Source organism: Notamacropus eugenii, chromosome 6 (genome assembly GCF_028372415.1).
Source record: "Notamacropus eugenii isolate mMacEug1 chromosome 6, mMacEug1.pri_v2, whole genome shotgun sequence".
In the NCBI taxonomy this organism is placed as follows: Eukaryota; Metazoa; Chordata; class Mammalia; order Diprotodontia; family Macropodidae; genus Notamacropus; species Notamacropus eugenii.
This window is the reverse complement of record NC_092877.1, coordinates 308,818,559-308,836,318: the sequence shown is the minus strand read 5'-3', so window position 1 is coordinate 308,836,318 and position 17,760 is coordinate 308,818,559. Positions and strand designations below refer to the sequence as shown.

General features: G+C 36.8%; 1 protein-coding gene across 1 annotated transcript in view; it reads left to right on the top strand.

Moving 5' to 3' along the window:
* ERBB4 (erb-b2 receptor tyrosine kinase 4) overlaps nt 1–15,411 on the top strand; it is a 1,360,303-nt gene extending 1,344,892 nt beyond the window's left edge. The window contains exons 26-28 of the mRNA XM_072617476.1: nt 2,790–2,837; nt 3,667–3,964; nt 6,753–15,411. Coding sequence (XP_072473577.1) covers nt 2,790–2,837; nt 3,667–3,964; nt 6,753–7,198 — 792 coding nt within the window. The 3' untranslated portion in view covers nt 7,199–15,411. The remainder of the gene's footprint in view (nt 1–2,789; nt 2,838–3,666; nt 3,965–6,752) is intronic.
* Nucleotides 15,412–17,760: the final 2,349 nt, after the last annotated feature.

Genomic DNA, 17,760 nt, shown 5'->3' with positions numbered 1-17,760 from the left:
GGAATTATTTTTTTCAATGTGCTTTTGTGCCTCCTTTTCTATTTGGCCAGTTCTAGTTTTTAAGGAACTGTTTTTTGTTTTTTCCTTCAGGGAAATTTTGTACATCTTTCTCCAGTTGGCCAATTCTGATTTTTAAGGAGTTCCTCTCTTCAGTAGATTTTTGTGCCTCTTTTATCATTTGGAGCCTTTTGTGGGTTTTTTTTTTTATATTTTCTTTAGTATTTTTGATGCCTCCTTTACCAAGATGTTCACTTTTTTCATTATTTTCTTTCATCACTGTCATTTCTTTTTCCAATTTTATTCTCTACCTCATATTTCATTTTTAAAATCCCTTTTAAGCTCTGCCAGGAATTTTTTGGGAACCCAAGATTAATTCTCATTTTTCTTTGAAGCTTTGGATATAGCTGTTTTGACTTTGTTATCTTCTGAGTTTCTGTCTTAATCTTCCTTGTTACAATTATAATTTTCTATGGCTACATTCTTTTCCTTTTTTTGTTGTTGTTTACTCATTTCCAGTCTATTTTTTAGCTTTCAACTTTATGTTTAATATTGGAGTAGAAGGGGCACTGTCCCAAGCTTCAGATTTTTCATGCTGCTTTTTACAGAGCTAGTTCTGGAGGTCTGTAAATTTTCAGTTCTTTTAAGGTGGAATGATCTAAAAAGAGGTATGATTAGTGCTCTTCTAGCCTGTGCTCTGGTTTGTGAGCTACCATAAGCAGGATTTCTATACTCCTGTGGTCACTGACTTGAGAGTGCCAGTGCTCCTCATCATCATCCTGGGACTGCAATCTGGAACCACGTATGGTCAATGCATCAGAGTGCTGAATAAAGGGTTCCTGGTAATCTCCTTCTGAGCAGTTTCTGATCCCCTTACCATCTGTGGACTGAGAGTTCCAGAAGGCACTCTTGCTGATTTAGTCAACGCTGCTGATTCAGCTGTCCCCAAAGCCTACTGCAGGCTTGCTTGGTTGTGGCCTACACTGGATTGAGTTCCACTCTTACCTCAATGAGATAAACTTTTCCTTCTGAACTTCTAAGTTGTCTTCATCTAAAACATTGTTTCACCCCATCTTTTTGTCTGTTCTGCCATCTCCAATTTCATTTAGAGGCATAATTTTAAATTTGTTTGGAGGGGAATTTGGGAGAGCTCAGGCAAGTCCCTGCTGTTACTCCATCACCTTGAAGCTATAACCTTCTTAATTGTGAATGACTGAGTATTTACTTTCCATCTTTGGGTCTAGAGGAATGGAGTCCCTTGAGGTTAGGGATCATTTTGTTTGTTTTGTCTTTGTGCTGCCTAGCACTGTGTCCTATACACTAATTATTTAATAAATGTTTGTGTAATGTGAAGGTCCTCTTTCAAGATACTTTCTTCCTGAATGGGAAAGGTAGCTGGATCAGTTGAGTTGATGTTCTAATTTGAATTCCCTGAGAAAAAGGAATAGTGATTGCTGCTAGGGACCTACATCCTGACTTGGGGTGGAGGAAGAACTTCTGAGGTATCTTGGCAACTTTTGCACCTGTGAGGGTATTTATATCAGATAGGGAGGTAATAGAAAATGTTTTGAATTAAAGATGACATCCCTATGGATTTTTACTCATATTAGGAGACTGTGTCAGAGACTGCTAGGCTACTTTCTTGCTGTAGTCTTCTGTTTTTTCAGTCTAGGTAAGGGCTGCTTCATTATTTTTATCATACATTTAAAATCACATTTTCACTATTCCCCTCATCCCCCCACTATTATTCACACACACACACACACACACACACACACGTATATAACAATAGGAGAGTAAATAGCATATCCATTTTTATAACTATGGCTGCTGGGTGGTGCAGTGGATAGAGCGCTGGGCCTGGAGTCAGGAGGACCTAGCGCTCAAATCTGGCCTCAGATACTGACTAGATGTGTGAATCTGGGCAAGTCACTTAATTTCTGTTTGTTTTAGTTTTTTCAACTTTTAAATAAGGACCCTGAAGAAGAAAATGTCAAACCATTTAAGTATCTTTGCTACAAAAACTCAATAAAACTGGAGTCACAAAGAGTCAGACATAAGGAAAGGTGACTCAAGGATAATTATAGAAGTGTATAAAGTTAGAGTACTGACCCATTAAGCTACCTAAAAGATGAAGGATAGAAGAGACATAAATGATCCTAAGCAAAAGGAACTCCCACTTATCTTGGAACATACTGGTTTCTTCTTGGGATAGCAATAGTAGCTCACATTTATAAAAGGCTTTAGAGTTTACAGATTGTTTTCCTCATTTTGTGAGGCAATTAGGACAAAGAGTTTTATTTCCATGCAGATAAGGGGAGATTTTTATTCCTTGAAAATAAGAAATCTGTGCAGGGTTACATAATTATTAAGTGACCAAGTTCAAGTTGGAACCCAGGTCCATGGTTCATTCTTATACTTTACCACTGTGATTTTGTGCATGAGCCTTATTTTTTTCCCTTCCACTCCATTGAGTTATATAGAAAAGAAACCTTTCCTTTATTAGGAACAAGATTTGAAATTATATCTTCTGTGTTCCTTTATATTCCCTTCCAAACTATTAGAAAAATTGTGATTAGACTTTTCATCTTTGATGCATTGAATTTCTATTTGGAATTTTTGTTTTCTGGAAAGAAGCATCTTGTAGCTAGAGTAGGATGTGATTTCACCAGTTGTGCAAACTTCACTGTTGTGCATGAGTTCCCCATTGGTTCATACAATTCATGTGGCTTTTGTTTTCCATTCATGTGACCTCTTATTATATCCGTCATTCCATTTTTCTTTCCTATTAGAGTGAATTTGGACACAGCCCTCCTCCTGCCTACACCCCCATGTCAGGAGTAAGTATTTCACAAACAACCTTCATCTTTTAGGCCTTTTGGTCTTTTGAACATATCATGTCTACTTTCCCCTTCTCTTCCATAATATTCCCAGTCTCCCTCCCAATCCTTTCATCCCTCCCCTCGCCAACAGTGAGTAAGATGCTATAGTCCATTATCTGGACATATCAACAGGTGCTTTTTATCCCAGACTGGAGCTTAGAAGAAAACATAAAATTGAAGAATATTAGATACCAACAATAGCTTTCTATTTTTATTCAGAGAATTAATTTGAGCTCATAAATTATGCTCTTGAAGTAAGAGGCTACTTTTAGCTCCAGATTTTCCTGCCATGTTCTGGAAAGTAATAATCTGATTATAGCCTTCTAGTATAGTACTAGAGATTGAAAGTCATTACAGCCTCAGGGAAACGCAATGAACAGGGAAACTCCAACTTTGAAGCACATCAGCATCCTTCTGTTTGTAATGACAATTGTCTATAGGCACTGACAATTCCATTTTCAATTCTGAAAAGATTCTAACTTCATGCCACAAATAAGCTATTGTGGGAGAAGTACATGTAATGTGGTTGCTTATTGCCAGGTCAGGCTTAAGTTGTATTGAAAAAGCAAAATGAATAATCTGTCATTACCAGGTATTTTATAAAGAATTCATCTCTTCAGGAAAATTATATTTCAGGTGTTTTTAGTCTATATCTCATTTAAGAAAAAAAAGCAATTTTTTTTTGAAAGAAGAGCTGTGATAGGCCTTTATGATCTTACTAAGTCTCTTGGTGTTTCTGCTGTCCTATCATCACCTCCTCTCAAAATGCTTTTTTTCCTTTCCACAGAACCAATTTGTGTATAGAGATGGGGGCTTTGCTACAGAACAAGGAGTATCTCTGCCATACAGGGCCACCAGCTGTATAATCCCTGAAGCCCCTGTTGTCCAAGGGGCCACAGCGGAGATTTTTGATGACACATGTTGTAACGGCACTCTGCGCAAACAAGTGGCACCTCTTGTCCAGGAGGATAGCAGCACCCAAAGATATAGTGCTGACCCCACCGTATTTGCTGCAGAAAGGAGCCCAAGAGGAGAAATGGATGAAGATGGGTATATGACTCCAATGCGTGACAAACCCAAACAAGGTATATATAGTTGGAATCTTTGGGACAGAGAAATCTTAGTTATATTGATTTCATTCTTAATCATGGTGGTTGTTATCCTTCATTCTCCAAGAGGACCAAAATGATATCACTATAATAATATCATAATTAATCATACATGACACCTGATGAGTAGTGGACAGAATCATTGAATAGGATAGTCTTTATCCTGGAAAAGCATTGTGAGACATAAATTGGATAGTACTCAAAACTAATATCTGGTTTGGCAGTTGACAAGGATTTGGACAATATGCCTTTGATTGGCAATGTAGAAGAGCACTCGTCACTGTAATGAAAGTATTAGTTTGAAATTGTAGACATTTAGTAAAAATAGAAAGGGATTTATATAAATCACTAAATCTTTAGAGTTCCACAAAACTCTTTGCTGCTAGAAATTTCAGAGGAGGTATTGATCTGGATGAGAAGAGAAAGATCCTCAACTATGAGCCCCAATAGCAAGGAAATCAGAGGTCCAGCTGAGAACAGAAAAGAAACAAAGGGTAACTGAACCTTTCATGCTTGAGTATATAAGTATGAGAAATGTAAGTGCTTAAAATTCATTTTAAAAATTGATATTCTAAATTCTATCCTAAGGAAATCCACCTCCACAATCCTTAAAAGAATGGACAACATTTTTCTTTTATGCCACAGCAATAGTTTGTAGTGGGGAGGCTAATCAAGACTTTTGAAATGTTTTTTGTATCAAGTCTTTCCTTTTTTGAAGATGGCAAGATTTGATCAGTTGCTGCTAAATTCTGACACTTTGGGCTCCCTTAGTCAGCTTTAACTGGATGGCCTTTTTCAAGGATTTCTCACTTTCTACACAGAATCTTAGAAATATCGATCCAGAACTAGAAGGTATCTCAGAGTCCAATCTAGTCTAAGCCATTCATTATACAGGTGAGGAAACTGAGGCCTTTAGAGGTTAAGAACCAAGGGAATTTGAACTCAAGCCCTCTGACTCCAAGTTCAATACTTTGTCCCTGTGTGAAACATAATGCATATATGTTTATGTATGTAAATATGCACACATATGTATATATGTAAATATATGCACAAACACCTATAATATCATCAAAGTTGAAAGTTATAGAAGAGTCAAACATCTTGAGCTAAATAATAAAATTCAAAGTTTTAAGAGGATACAAAGCCTCTTAAAAACAAGAGAATAATATAGTCTCAACTGAATTAAGTTTGTCTTTCTCTTCATTAAGATTTAATCATGAAAATATAACGTAGTCAACAGAAATATAAATCACTTTTTTCAAAGGTAGTCTAAAGCTTTTCAAGGTCGAGAACAGTATATGAAAATAGACTAATATACTCTTGCTTGAATATGATGCTTGTGGCTAAATGGACAGAGGCTATTCCAAGCCCACTTCTAAAATTACCCCCAAACAATAAGGGAACCCAGAATGTCCTCAAGCTACTCTATTATTAATCCATCTTCCCCCCAAAAAAATAAACAACTTGGGACCTATCTTAGCTGTAATAAAATATATCATGTTTCCAAATTATAAAGGAGTCTTAGCACTAAATATCTTATTTGCTTTGAAATAAGTTTTCAACTTGGGATCTATTTTCTTTGCCTTGTGGACATTTGGTGTAGATTGGTTCTGTGAAGTATTCTTAAATTTGGGTCTGGAATTTAAAAGTGAGATACCACAGAGATTAAAATCTGAGTGCCTTTCAAGAGCCCCACTTTGATTTTTTTAGGTCCTATATTATGGATAAACAAATTAAACTATCAAATGAAGGATTTAATATTTCCATGTGTCCACCTCCTAAATATTCTGTGTGGGAAAGAAAAAATATGATTTTTTTGAAAGCTTAGTCAATTCTTTTGTTAACGAATATCCAATATGCTGCTAAAAGTGTATGGCAAATTTTCTTTCTTTCCGTATTCTCTTCAAATGAATCACATAAAAATATAAAATAACAAGTGGCTGCTACTACCAAGCTGTCACAACCAGTACGTAGTTATGTGGGTAGCTAGGTAGTGCAATGGATAGAGTGCTGGGTTGGAGTTAAGAAGACATCTTCATGAATTCATATCTGTCCTCAAACACTTACTAGCTGTGTGACCCTTCAGTTTCCTCATCTGTAGGATGGAAATGACCATCCACTCCAATATCTTTGCCAAGAAAACCCCAACATGAAGTCAAGGAGAGTCAGATGTGACTGAACAACAAATACACAGTTAGAGAGCAGGCACATCTTTTGGCTCTGTTTGAATCAGTCATCACTTGTTTGTAAATCCTTTTCTTGGAATGGAAGCTAAGTCATAGCTACTCTGATTTCCCTGCCAGTTTTTAGTTGAATTCCTATTTGTCTACACTGTGACATCACTCAGCATTCCCAGATAGGCTTCTGTTCACCCAGCAAGTTTACACCAATTTGGACAATGGGACATTGAGAAAATGGACCAGAATTAAGAGGAAAGATTTAGTTCTTGAGGAATGTAGTGGAAAGCATAGTTAGTAGGAAGGAGTAGGACCCTCAGAGTGAGGAGGACTTAATGCTAATCTTGGCCCTGCTGTGGACCTATCATTTCTTCACTATTTACCCTCCCCATTCCTCCTGTTGCCATGGTGACAATAATCTGTAAAGTAGTTATTGCATGAATTCATGCAAACAAAGCCAATAACTTTGAGTTCCCAAGAGAAAGAAACCAAATGTAATTAAAATGCATTTCATAGTAACCTTTATATAATAGAAGTATTACACAGGAAATAGAGGTTGACTATGTATGACTTTTTATCTGTTTCAGATTACCTGAACCCCGTGGAAGAGAATCCTTTTGTTTCTCGGCGAAAGAATGGTGACCTTCAAGCCTTGGATAACCCTGAATATCATAATGCTTCCAATGGGCCACAGAAAGCAGAGGATGAGTATGTGAATGAGCCACTGTACCTCAATACCTTTGCCAACACCTTGGGAAATGCAGAGTACCTGAAAAAAAATGGACTGCCTGGGCCAGAGAAAGCCAAGAAAGCTTTTGACAACCCTGATTACTGGAACCACAGCCTTCCTCCTCGGAGCACCCTTCAACACCCAGACTACCTGCAGGAATACAGCACAAAATATTTTTACAAACAGAATGGACGGATCCGGCCTATTGTGGCAGAGAACCCTGAATACCTCTCTGAGTTCTCCCTGAAGCCAGGCACTGTGCTGCCTCCTCCACCCTACAGACACCGAAACACGGTGGTGTAGGCCTATTAGTGTTCCAGAAGTGGAGAGACATTCCCTCTCCAGTGTCCATGCCCTACCCCTCTTTGGTTCCCCTTCTTTTTCTCTTGTGGGCTTCCTCTACTTTCCAGGCCAGTCTTTTCAACATATATGAACAGAAGCTGTTAAGGATGCACTGAGGGAATGAAAAATCCTGTGCTATTCTAGTTTGAAGGAAAGAAAGAGAAAGACAGGAGGGACCACCCTGTTTTTGGTTTATCCACATGGGGAGGTCAAGAGGACAGAACAGCCAGGGAAGGACCAGTAAATGTCACTTGGTGTTGTTGCCTGCTGTCAAAATAGTTCTTGATTTTTAAAACTCAGATGCTATAGAGAAAGTCACATGGTGTCTGTTTCCATCAGCAGGAACTGATGAGTGCATATTCAGCATTCCTGGAAATCATAATATAGTTTCCATTAGGAAAAGGACAATTTTTTATATCACATATGATAGTATAATAATTGAGATTGAGAATCCAATTTCTGTAACAATTTCTATCCTGGCAACTGAAAATGACTAACTTGGCTTTCATAACTATTTGAGTCTCCATCAAAGGTGTAAGAAATAATTATGTGATTTCTTGTCTTTGGCCAGTCCCTTCATCTTAGCCCCTCTTCTGATTTCTGGTCTTTTTTTTTCTAATTGCAAAAAAATTTTACATTGAGGCTTCAGTACATGCCATTAACATTTTTATGTGTTGAAATAATTTAACCAAATATTTTAAATAAGAATTCCTCTTAGAACAGCAAAAATGACAAAACCTCAAATGTGCAATTTTTTGAGTTTAAAAAGGAAGCCAAGACATAAGATTTATACAACCAAAATTTCACTTTCATGATTTAATTATAATAAACGTGAGACCCACATACACAAAGTACATCTCTCAAACTTTCACTGCTTCCTCCAGTTCATTATTGATAACAGTCAAAAGACAGTAGGCAACGCTAGGTCTAAGAGAGAAACCAAGAGACAGTTCCATGTGGTTTATAAAAACTGCTGATATATTCAGGGGGTGGCCCACTGATCAATCTTTTAAACTGGAAGAAAAACACTGGATTGGGTGAGCTTACATACCTGGCAAAAATGCTCAGGAATGTAGTTTGCACTTAAGGTACAATTTTATTTGTTCTTATTCTGAACTCTTCTGGATTTTGAAAGAAGCAATATGGAAGTGACCAGCAAACTCAAATTATTTAAATATGTTTTTTTTAAAAGAGGAATGATGAAGAAAGACTGTGGAAATTTCAAACCAAGTAAATTACATCTTTGGAACAATATCCAGGGATTGTGGGAGGGCCAAGCACATGGTCTACTTGTGACATCACAAGAATGTTATGGAGAAAGACCACCCAGTCCTCATGCTCCATATGAAGGAAATTGACCTAGGCAAGACCTGAGCTGAAGTCCATGGAGTGTCTAGTATTAGGACTATAGTTGTGGAAGTAGATGTTTACTCTAGCACATAAGGTGGTGTAGTATTTAGAAGGTTTAAAAAAATACAGACATGCATGGCTCAGAGGAGTTGGGATTAGAAAAAAGTATAAATGATCATGATTTTTTCAAAGCTTAGATTTTATTTTCTGACATACTGATCTTTTTTTTGTTTGTTTGTTTTTTACTTTTGCGTAATGAGTACAGTTTTATTTAACCATTATGGTACCTCTGACTTGGAAAACTTTTCCATTGTATCATTGTGAATTTTAACATTAACTAGATGTGAGATGGTGACGGGCCTTGTGGCTGGAATAAGAGCTTCAGATGCACTAGAAATGTTCTTCTTTGGGGTGTGAGTACAAAGAAAAAAATTCTACCTAAGATAAACAGATTTAGAGATACATTCAAATCTAAAACCTGAACAATTTCATTGAAAACTATCACTGACCTTTTAGAGGGGGTTTGGGGAAACCCCAGAGTAAAGGCCATTTTTCATAGTTCATATGAGTAAATTGCCTTGGAGCGGCCATTGAGTTCCTTTATTTGTACGTATCTTATTGGACTCTTATTGTTCAGCGACTGTTAAGAGAGACTGTTTTTGTTTTTTGTTTTTTTTTTTGTTCTCTGTAATTTGGAAAGAGTATCTTGTGATTCATTCAGAGAGCATGGGTAATTAAGATGCTGCTGCCAATTATATTAAATGCTATCATCACATTATGAGCTAGACTAGAGGGATAAGGAAACCTGACGTAAATTGGACAGCCTGAACAGACAGACTCAAGAGGAGTCAGAGCTAGTGTTATAACTTTGTCACCGAAAAATCAGCTGTAGTAATTAGGGGACTCTAGCCATAAACCCCAGAAGGAGAACAGTCAGGAGTCTTTGCAAGCCATGAAAACAGAGACACAGCATCAAGGGAGGAATAGAAGTCCTTTCAGAAGAGCACCTGTAACAAGAGTGGCTTCCTGGAGGAAAGGAGTAAAATGAAAGAATCCTTAATAATTCAGGGTTTATTGGGGACATATTAGCAACCTTCAGGTCATTCATTCATCTGAATGGATATCTTAAACAGAGTCTTCACAATATAGCTGTCTCCAGGTAGTCAGTAATGCCAACATTTTCCTTATTTCCCTCTTTTTTTTTTTTAAAAAAAAGTTGAATCGTATTTACATAGTATCTACGACAACAGTACTTAGGTATCATGAAAAAATGGTAAAGAAAATGGTTACTTTGTGGGCAGTAAATGAGGGTTCTCTATTGAGGTATGATAGGTAAGTGGTTGCTGGGAAATAAAGAGTGTCTCAATCCTACTGTCCCACTAAACAGATCTGACCCTAATGGCACAGATAAGCTTCAAGCAAAAGATGAATCATTAGTATGCTATATAGTCCAAATTGAACCAAATCACTCTACCTGAGTATTCTTCCTTAATTATTTCAGCAATATTTATGTTATTTTCTAAGAAATGTATCTGGATGTGATATGCTAAGAGACTGAAAATATTTCATTGGTTTCCAAGATGGTGGCTTTTGGCTAGCACTGCCAAATTAAAAAAAAACAAAACAAAACAGAAATAAACAACCTGCAGTTGGGATCTACAATGATCTCCAGGGGATTAGATTCCAGAGGATGATTTTACTAATGGGAGCTTTCAGATTCTCTTGGGTAAATCTGTGATATCTGAAAGTAAATTCCAAGTGAGTGAACTTTTCAAATCTACAAATTTTGTTTATAGATAAATCTCCCTTGGGAAAACACATTTCCAGCTATGAAAAGCTTTGAAGATAAGTGGTTATTAACATGGCTAAGAAGCTTTTAGGTAGCAAGGAATAGAGAAGCTCACTGCCCCTAAACTGAGTTAGTCCTTAGCGCCTGCAGAAGCATATCAAAGAGATATGTGTGCATGCACACAGGTGTGTTTTCCCCTTGGAGACAACTCTTTCCTGAACTTCCCAATGGCATACTTGTGGTTATGTGTCAGGTCAAAAGGTGAGCTGTTTCCCCAGTAAATTTCTTTAAAACAGTAAATAATGTTGAATGGAAATTAGTCATTTAAAAATGAAAGTCAAAAGTTTAGTGTTTCATTTCATTTGATGTAAACGCAAGAGGACTCAGCATCAACCATAGCACAGATAGACTGCAAAGCATAACATAGAACTCATAGGACCCACTTATTTTTTTAATATCTTAAGGAAGGACAGTGAGAGAGGTGTGAGGCTACCTCTCTATTGTTAGAATAAGCCCAGGAAAAAAGACCTCAGGGTCCTGCTGCTAAATGAAGCTGGATCATCTATTTGTTTTCTGGAAGGTCAAGAATGAATTTTTTTTTCCTAAAGCCCTATGGGAAAAGATGTAAATACAAGTTTTCTCTAGAGCTATTTAACTCTTCTTTCAAAACTTGAATTATTTATTCAGTGGTAATTGTTGCTCATTAAACTATTTTATTCAGTTGTAAGGCATTAGAAGAAATGGTCATAAAAGCTCATGGACAGGCCTGTTCTGGCACTGGAAGGAGAAAACATTTTCTGCAAGCACTGGACAAGCAAACCAAATGAAAGAATTCACTACAGAATACTTGATGACAAAGTGAAGTTCAGAAGGAGAAATTCAGGGTTGACTGAACACAAACAACTGCCATCAGTATCCTTGCTTTCTGGATAGAGCACTGAGTTACTCAAAGAGTAACCATTGATAACTTGTCTTATGGAAGGTTTTGGTTTTTTGTGTGTGTTCTTTTTTAGGGTGGCATACTAAAAGCTACCTTCAAACGTTGAAAAAAGTTTCAGACTTTCTTTAGAAACCTCCCTTTAGACCTTTCTTCATCTTTTTCATTTAATATCACATCAAACCAGTTAGGGGGTTAGGGAAGAGAATATATCATCATCTCAAATAAAACTAACATTTCATCACTAACCAAGAGTCAATTACAATAAAAAGTCTCTCTTCTGGCATGTTGGGGGATGGAGAAGGTATGTGTGTATGTAGGGTGTGGAATATGTTAATTTAAACAAAATTTCACTCTCCCATTCCCTTTGGTTCTTCTTCCTAAGGCCTAGTATTTCATATATGTGTGTGTGTATATGAATGAAAACAGAGGGTGATTGTACTCTCTCCTCAAAAATAAAAAGAAACAGAATAGTGATATATAATAGATATATCTCTGCATTTCAATTGACTTGGCCACCAGATAATGGATTGATAATTCATGGTTATCATTATCAGAAATATCACATTGTTCATTTTTCTGAAAGGGAAAGCCACTGATGAAACCTCTCTGAGTATACATGGACACTGATGTACGTCCAATTGAAGAAGAACCCAGCACCCATGGGAAAGCTACATGAGGAGGCTGTTGAGCCAGTTGTTCAGGCAGAAATGACAGTGGACAGATGTTGATTAACTGAAAGCATAATTTTAAACAGATGAATGGCAAAGAAACCAAGTCCTTAGTATGAATAATATTACAATGGGGCCAGCTCTTTCCTATCAGATTAACAATAAATTCAAGTTGATCAGCCCCAGAGATACCTCAGTAAGCCTACTCCCCTACAGTAACAAACCTGACGTCTGCTGTGTGTAGTCTCTCAGGCCAGAAACCCTCCTGTTTCTATGAGAAATTGTTAACACTGCCGGATGTTGTATGTCTTTTAATTAAAAGAAAATATTTCATAAAATTGTAGAAGCTGCAGACAGCCTCATTTATTTTTATAGAGCATTGATAAATATAGTGCATCCTCCTCTCACATACATACATACATACATACATACATACATACATACATACATACATACATACACAAATGCCACTCCTTGTCCCTGGCCAATAGTTTTATTTTGGGTGGAACAAAATTTTCCCAAAGTCACAAGCTGAAATAGACTCTAAGCCTCTGTTTTATAGGGAAAAGTCAGTTTTACCTCCATAGGCTTACTCTGGAATTCACTTTGCTAAAATTAACTTGGCAAGTAAATGATCAACTTACTAAAGATCACAGAAATTATTTCTACTAAGGAATCATTTGCTCTCTAGTTTTAAAGCTCCTTTTTCATTAAAAACAAAAACAAACAAAAAAAATCCCACCTTTTAATGATAGCCAGAGTTAGTGGAGCTGATGTATATTTTTATTCTCATAAGTCCTTTCTTTATACCAACCTGTGACTCAGAGCAAAACATATGCCCTTTCCTCTTGGAACCTCTGTCCATTTTCTGCTCCCTTTCTCACCAACCTACTTTGTGATTCCTTTCTGGATGCCATCCTTGAGCCCTGATGATTGATCCCTTATAAGCCATAGTGGGCCCTTAAGGTCCTGTACCTCACTTTGTGAAATACTGATCTAAGCTTTCCCCACAAACATAAGAATGAATGCTGCGTTATGTAGCCAAGAACTTTGGGTGTGGTTTAGGGATTCTGTTAGTTGTTGGGTTTTTGTTGCTGTTTGGTTGGCTTGTTTTTAGCATTTCACCAGAAGTCTCACAAAGTTATTCTGTGTATCTACTACAGGTAAGGTTTTCCAAAAGGATAGATTCGTGTACCATGTCTTCTGCATAGTAATGTTGGGTGAGAGGCTGGTCTTCAATGAATCTTGCAACCCTTATAAACACACACACAACAGTTTAAGATTTAGATTTCCCATTAAACAAAGATAATTGGAGGTTTGAGGGTTTGGGTTTTTTGTCTTTTTTTTTTTTTTTTTTTTTAACCAATAATTAGACTTCGTTTTCCAATCTTTCCTTTTCAGTATTATTTTTTATTCTTCCAGGCCTCAAATTTTCAAGTGCTATCATATTTAACATCTTTCAAAACAAGGTCTAATGGAATAACATGTCTTTTGAAGAGAAAAATGAGGGGTGTTCAGCATTCAAAGGCTAGTTTCTAGTTCTTTTGCCATCATGCTATACGATCAAAATTCAATCAGAACTGTGATAGGACATCATTTTTTCCCTACCTTTGTTCCTTCAAGGGCAGTTTCTCTTTTAATGCTCGGGTGCGCCTTATCCCAATAATCAAAAGGGGTTGCTTTCTTTTCTGTAGTCATTCTAAAAAGGGGAACAAAACAGGGAAACCTACTTTTGTACCTGGAAGCAACAGTCTAACATGTCTCAAACCATTTTGTCATGACTCTTATTTCCATTTCTAATGCACAGATATTTCTTCCTAACTTAGAATTCTTTTTTTTATGTTTCCTATGATATAAACACAGTTTTCAACTTTGATTTGCAACGTTTTCAATGAATAGGGTTTGCATATACTCCCTTTATTGCTAAAGGGAGATTCACTTGCCCTGTAGCTTTCTGATCTCTCAGGGGCTTGAAGAAGGGAGTGAGAAAACACTACCCAAACCATAGCACTCTGAAGACTGACTGACTGACACCTTTTGGGATAACCACAGTACCCAATTGGGAACATTATTTTCTAAGTGTAGATATGTAAGCTGTTCTTTTAAAGTAAGGTACTATGAAATATGTAGCATAAACTGGTACTGCTGTTAAATGGGTCGATTATTATACTGAGCAGCTGTGTGTAGGCAGCTAACTTTGAATGTGCACCCACCAAAGGCTGGGGTGTCCACATCTCCATGCTGTGTGTACTGGTTGCCCAGTGTTTTTTGCATGTTACAGTTACATCCTTCAAAACATTTTGGTAGGATTAGATCCCTATCCCTTACCTTGACTCCAAACAAAAGAGAATGATATCAGCCTGAAGGCCAATCCATAGCACAAAGAAAATATCAAGTTAGTCTTTTCTTCCTTATATCCACCCCCATCCTCTACTCAAAGCCTTTATAGTGAGATCCATTTAAGTAGTAAAGGTGAGACATTACGTAAAAGGCAGAGGCTGAGGTTATCCTATCCATGTGTATTCGTTTTCTAATGTTCTGAACTTGTCAACATAAAATAAGTCCTCACTCTTGTGAAGTATCTTCAAGGAACAGAGATGTAGCAACAGTACCTTTTTGGGTAAGAAATCCATATTTCAATTAAAGCCCTACATTCAAAGTTAGCTGCCTTTTTTTTGAAATAAACAAAAAAATACTACTGTATGTTACTTTGAAAATGTGAATAGTATTTTTATAGCTTGTTAAAGACATGGCTAGTTGCATTTGTAAATAAGGGTAATGTTGCTTTTATTTTCTTTTGTGGACATCTTTAATTGGAACATAATTGTCTTTAGGGTTGATTTGTATATAAGTAATTGGCTTGTGATTTTTTTTCTTTTTGGTTGGGAGGTATCATTTTGACATTCTATGTGATTCCGTGTTTAGCACTATTGTGGCGTGTTCAATTTCTGCATTTGCTTACACAATAGGATATGCCAATTGTGTGTGGTGTAATGTTCTTTTAACATTTTTTTTTCTATTTCAGCTATGAAGGATTATGCACTTAACACATACTAACTTTTTAATATTAGCTATATATTTTAGTATAATTTCCCCCTTTTCTTTTTTTTCTCAAAAAAAAGAAACAACAGATTTCCCTTTTCCTTTTTTTCCATTGTTGTTTGAGAATGAGGGAGAAACAATATCATTAATTTGTGTGATTTAGGCTCTATTTCAGTTCTTTCTCAAGTTCCATCTTTTGGATTTTGGGTAAGACCTTTACTTGTGAAAGGCAATTGTAGAATGTGACCTGCTTTGCCTCATTCCACTCTGATCATCCCAGCTGAACAATTTGAAAACTGTTCTGCTTTTTTGTTACATGAATCTGTCAGAAATATATTTTTAATTTAATATAAATGAAATTCAATAAAATATGAAACAAATGTCACTTTGTGCTTTTGGAATTTCTAAGAGAGGAAGAAGCCGTTTGGGGAGGCAGAGGACTCATTCTGGATTTGTGGTATGGGTTCATTTGTGTCCACTTCTGTGAATCGCTTTAATTATTCTCCTGACTCAAAAGGAATCCTTTGGTGGTTTGAAGTGTGATGGCTACCATATGCTTTTTACCTTTTATCACATATGCCCACTCATGTGTGTTCACCTACACTAGCCTGATGCTAATTATTTTCTGCTGGTTTCTTTGGAGAAAAACATGATATGGATTGTAGCCTAATAATGTTTACTTAAAAAAAAAAAAGACAAAAGGGTAATTTATTTCTAGTATTTTTTTCTAGTCTGTGGATAACTAGATTTTACAAGAATGGTATCAGACTAACTCCAATGTGTTACTCAGATTGTACTAGAGGTGGGGGGGGGCAGTGAAATGGCAATTAATTGGGCATAGATGTAAGAAAAGGCAAAGCAAATGGTGATTCAGGCCCTATTAAAGATAAAAAGAATGCTATACTTCCTCATTACTGCTCACCCCCTGCTTATTGGGAGAAGATTTAACCTTAATATTTCACCAATTGCTTGGGAGGGCACATTAACACTTTAAACTCATAGTAAAGTTAATAACCATATTCTCAACTATGGATCCTCAGTGATGACCTCATGTAATGGCCACTTACCTAATTCGATTTTCAAAGTTTCAGGATTTTAAAGTTGTCAGGGAACTAGAATCTATTTTATTTATGTCTTGAGTTCTGTCTTTTAGATCTTAGTTAAGAGCTTAACTTGTTGAAGGCAAGTGTAGAATGTGTCCTGCTTTGCCTCATTCTACTCTGATCCTCCCAGCTGAATAATCTGAAAATTGTTCTGTTTTTCTGTTCCATGAATCTGTCAGAAACATTGTTTTACTTTACTGTAAATGAAATTCCATAAAATAGGAATTTCATATCTTGGAATGCTATAACTGAATCTCAGAGAGGTAGTGTCCAGTGTCCAGGCTCCAACCAGAATTTCTGGTGATTTTGTCAGTAATCATCATGTTTATCTTACAGTCATTCAGTCAAAAAAACACGTATGAACTACTTATCATGACATGGCTCTAAATACTGGGGACACAAAGAAGCTCATATTCTAACAAGGAAGACAAAATGCAAATACTTCACATACAAGATACAGTCGGTTCTGTTCTCATGTTTGTTTCAAAAATGTGAATGCATTCTGATACAATTGGTGTATTAGGGAACATTATGAGTATTATACTTTGCTTCCGCACGATTTCTTCTGTGAAAAACAAGAAGAAGAAAATTCTACTAATTCCCAATGACCCACAAGTTGCAACCCTTCTGAAGACACAAGTGAATTTCAGGGTCTATTTATATCTTCAGGTGTAGTCAGGAGCTAAGGAAAGAGTAGCGTTGTTCTACAATACCATGTAACAGCAATTACCCCAGCATACACAGGAGGGCCTGCTGTACAGGTTCTTAGATACGCTTTTCTAAAAGGAAAACAGCCTTTGAGGGGGTCAATAATCTATTTTAATCAAGCACATATATCATTCACTTAGTTTAGGGGGAAAAGTCAGCACCTTGAACTTCAGAGAAAAGACAAAGAGGAAATAAAGACCACCAGACAGAGCTTCCAACTGTCTGACCATTACATAAACACATAGTTACCAGAGAGAGACGCACCAACATCTGAGTTTTCAAAGCTGGGGGGTTCCTCCTTAGGGGCTACCCAGAGTCTAGTCTGACCAAACACTTCCAATGAGTAAGCCTTGAAACAAAACCTCACCTCAGAGCACATATACACTTTTCAGAGCCAGAGTGCATCATGGCCCTTGAGAACCAGTGCCTCATTAGAAATTAACAAAAGATGTGGGCCTTCCAACAAAACAAATCTCCCCTAACCAAGCTTCCCTTAATGGGTGGGTCCATTAATGAGTGGGGAAGATCCTTAACTCTCATTAACATAATTAACATTATACACCACCACCACCACCACCCTTCTGCAATGGCCTCTACTCCCAAGTTATAGCCTTCCCAACTCAAACAGGACTTTGCCAGCCTTGCCCATGGGAAGTTGGCACAGGGAGAGAAGCAGGCTTAGGCTGCAGACATAGCCACTTTATTTTTTTATTTACGCATTTCTTAACCATTTGATATGCATAAAATTGTAGTACCATTTTTATTAGGTTCCTATTTTTTTGTGTGTGTCACTAACAAAGTTTTTGGATATTTTAGCCCTAACTCCATTTTCCCCAAATGGCTTGTGTTTTTGTTTTTTTTTTTTTACCCAATGTTGACTAATGGTATTTTTTGGGAAGATGTAGCAGATTATTGCAGAACTG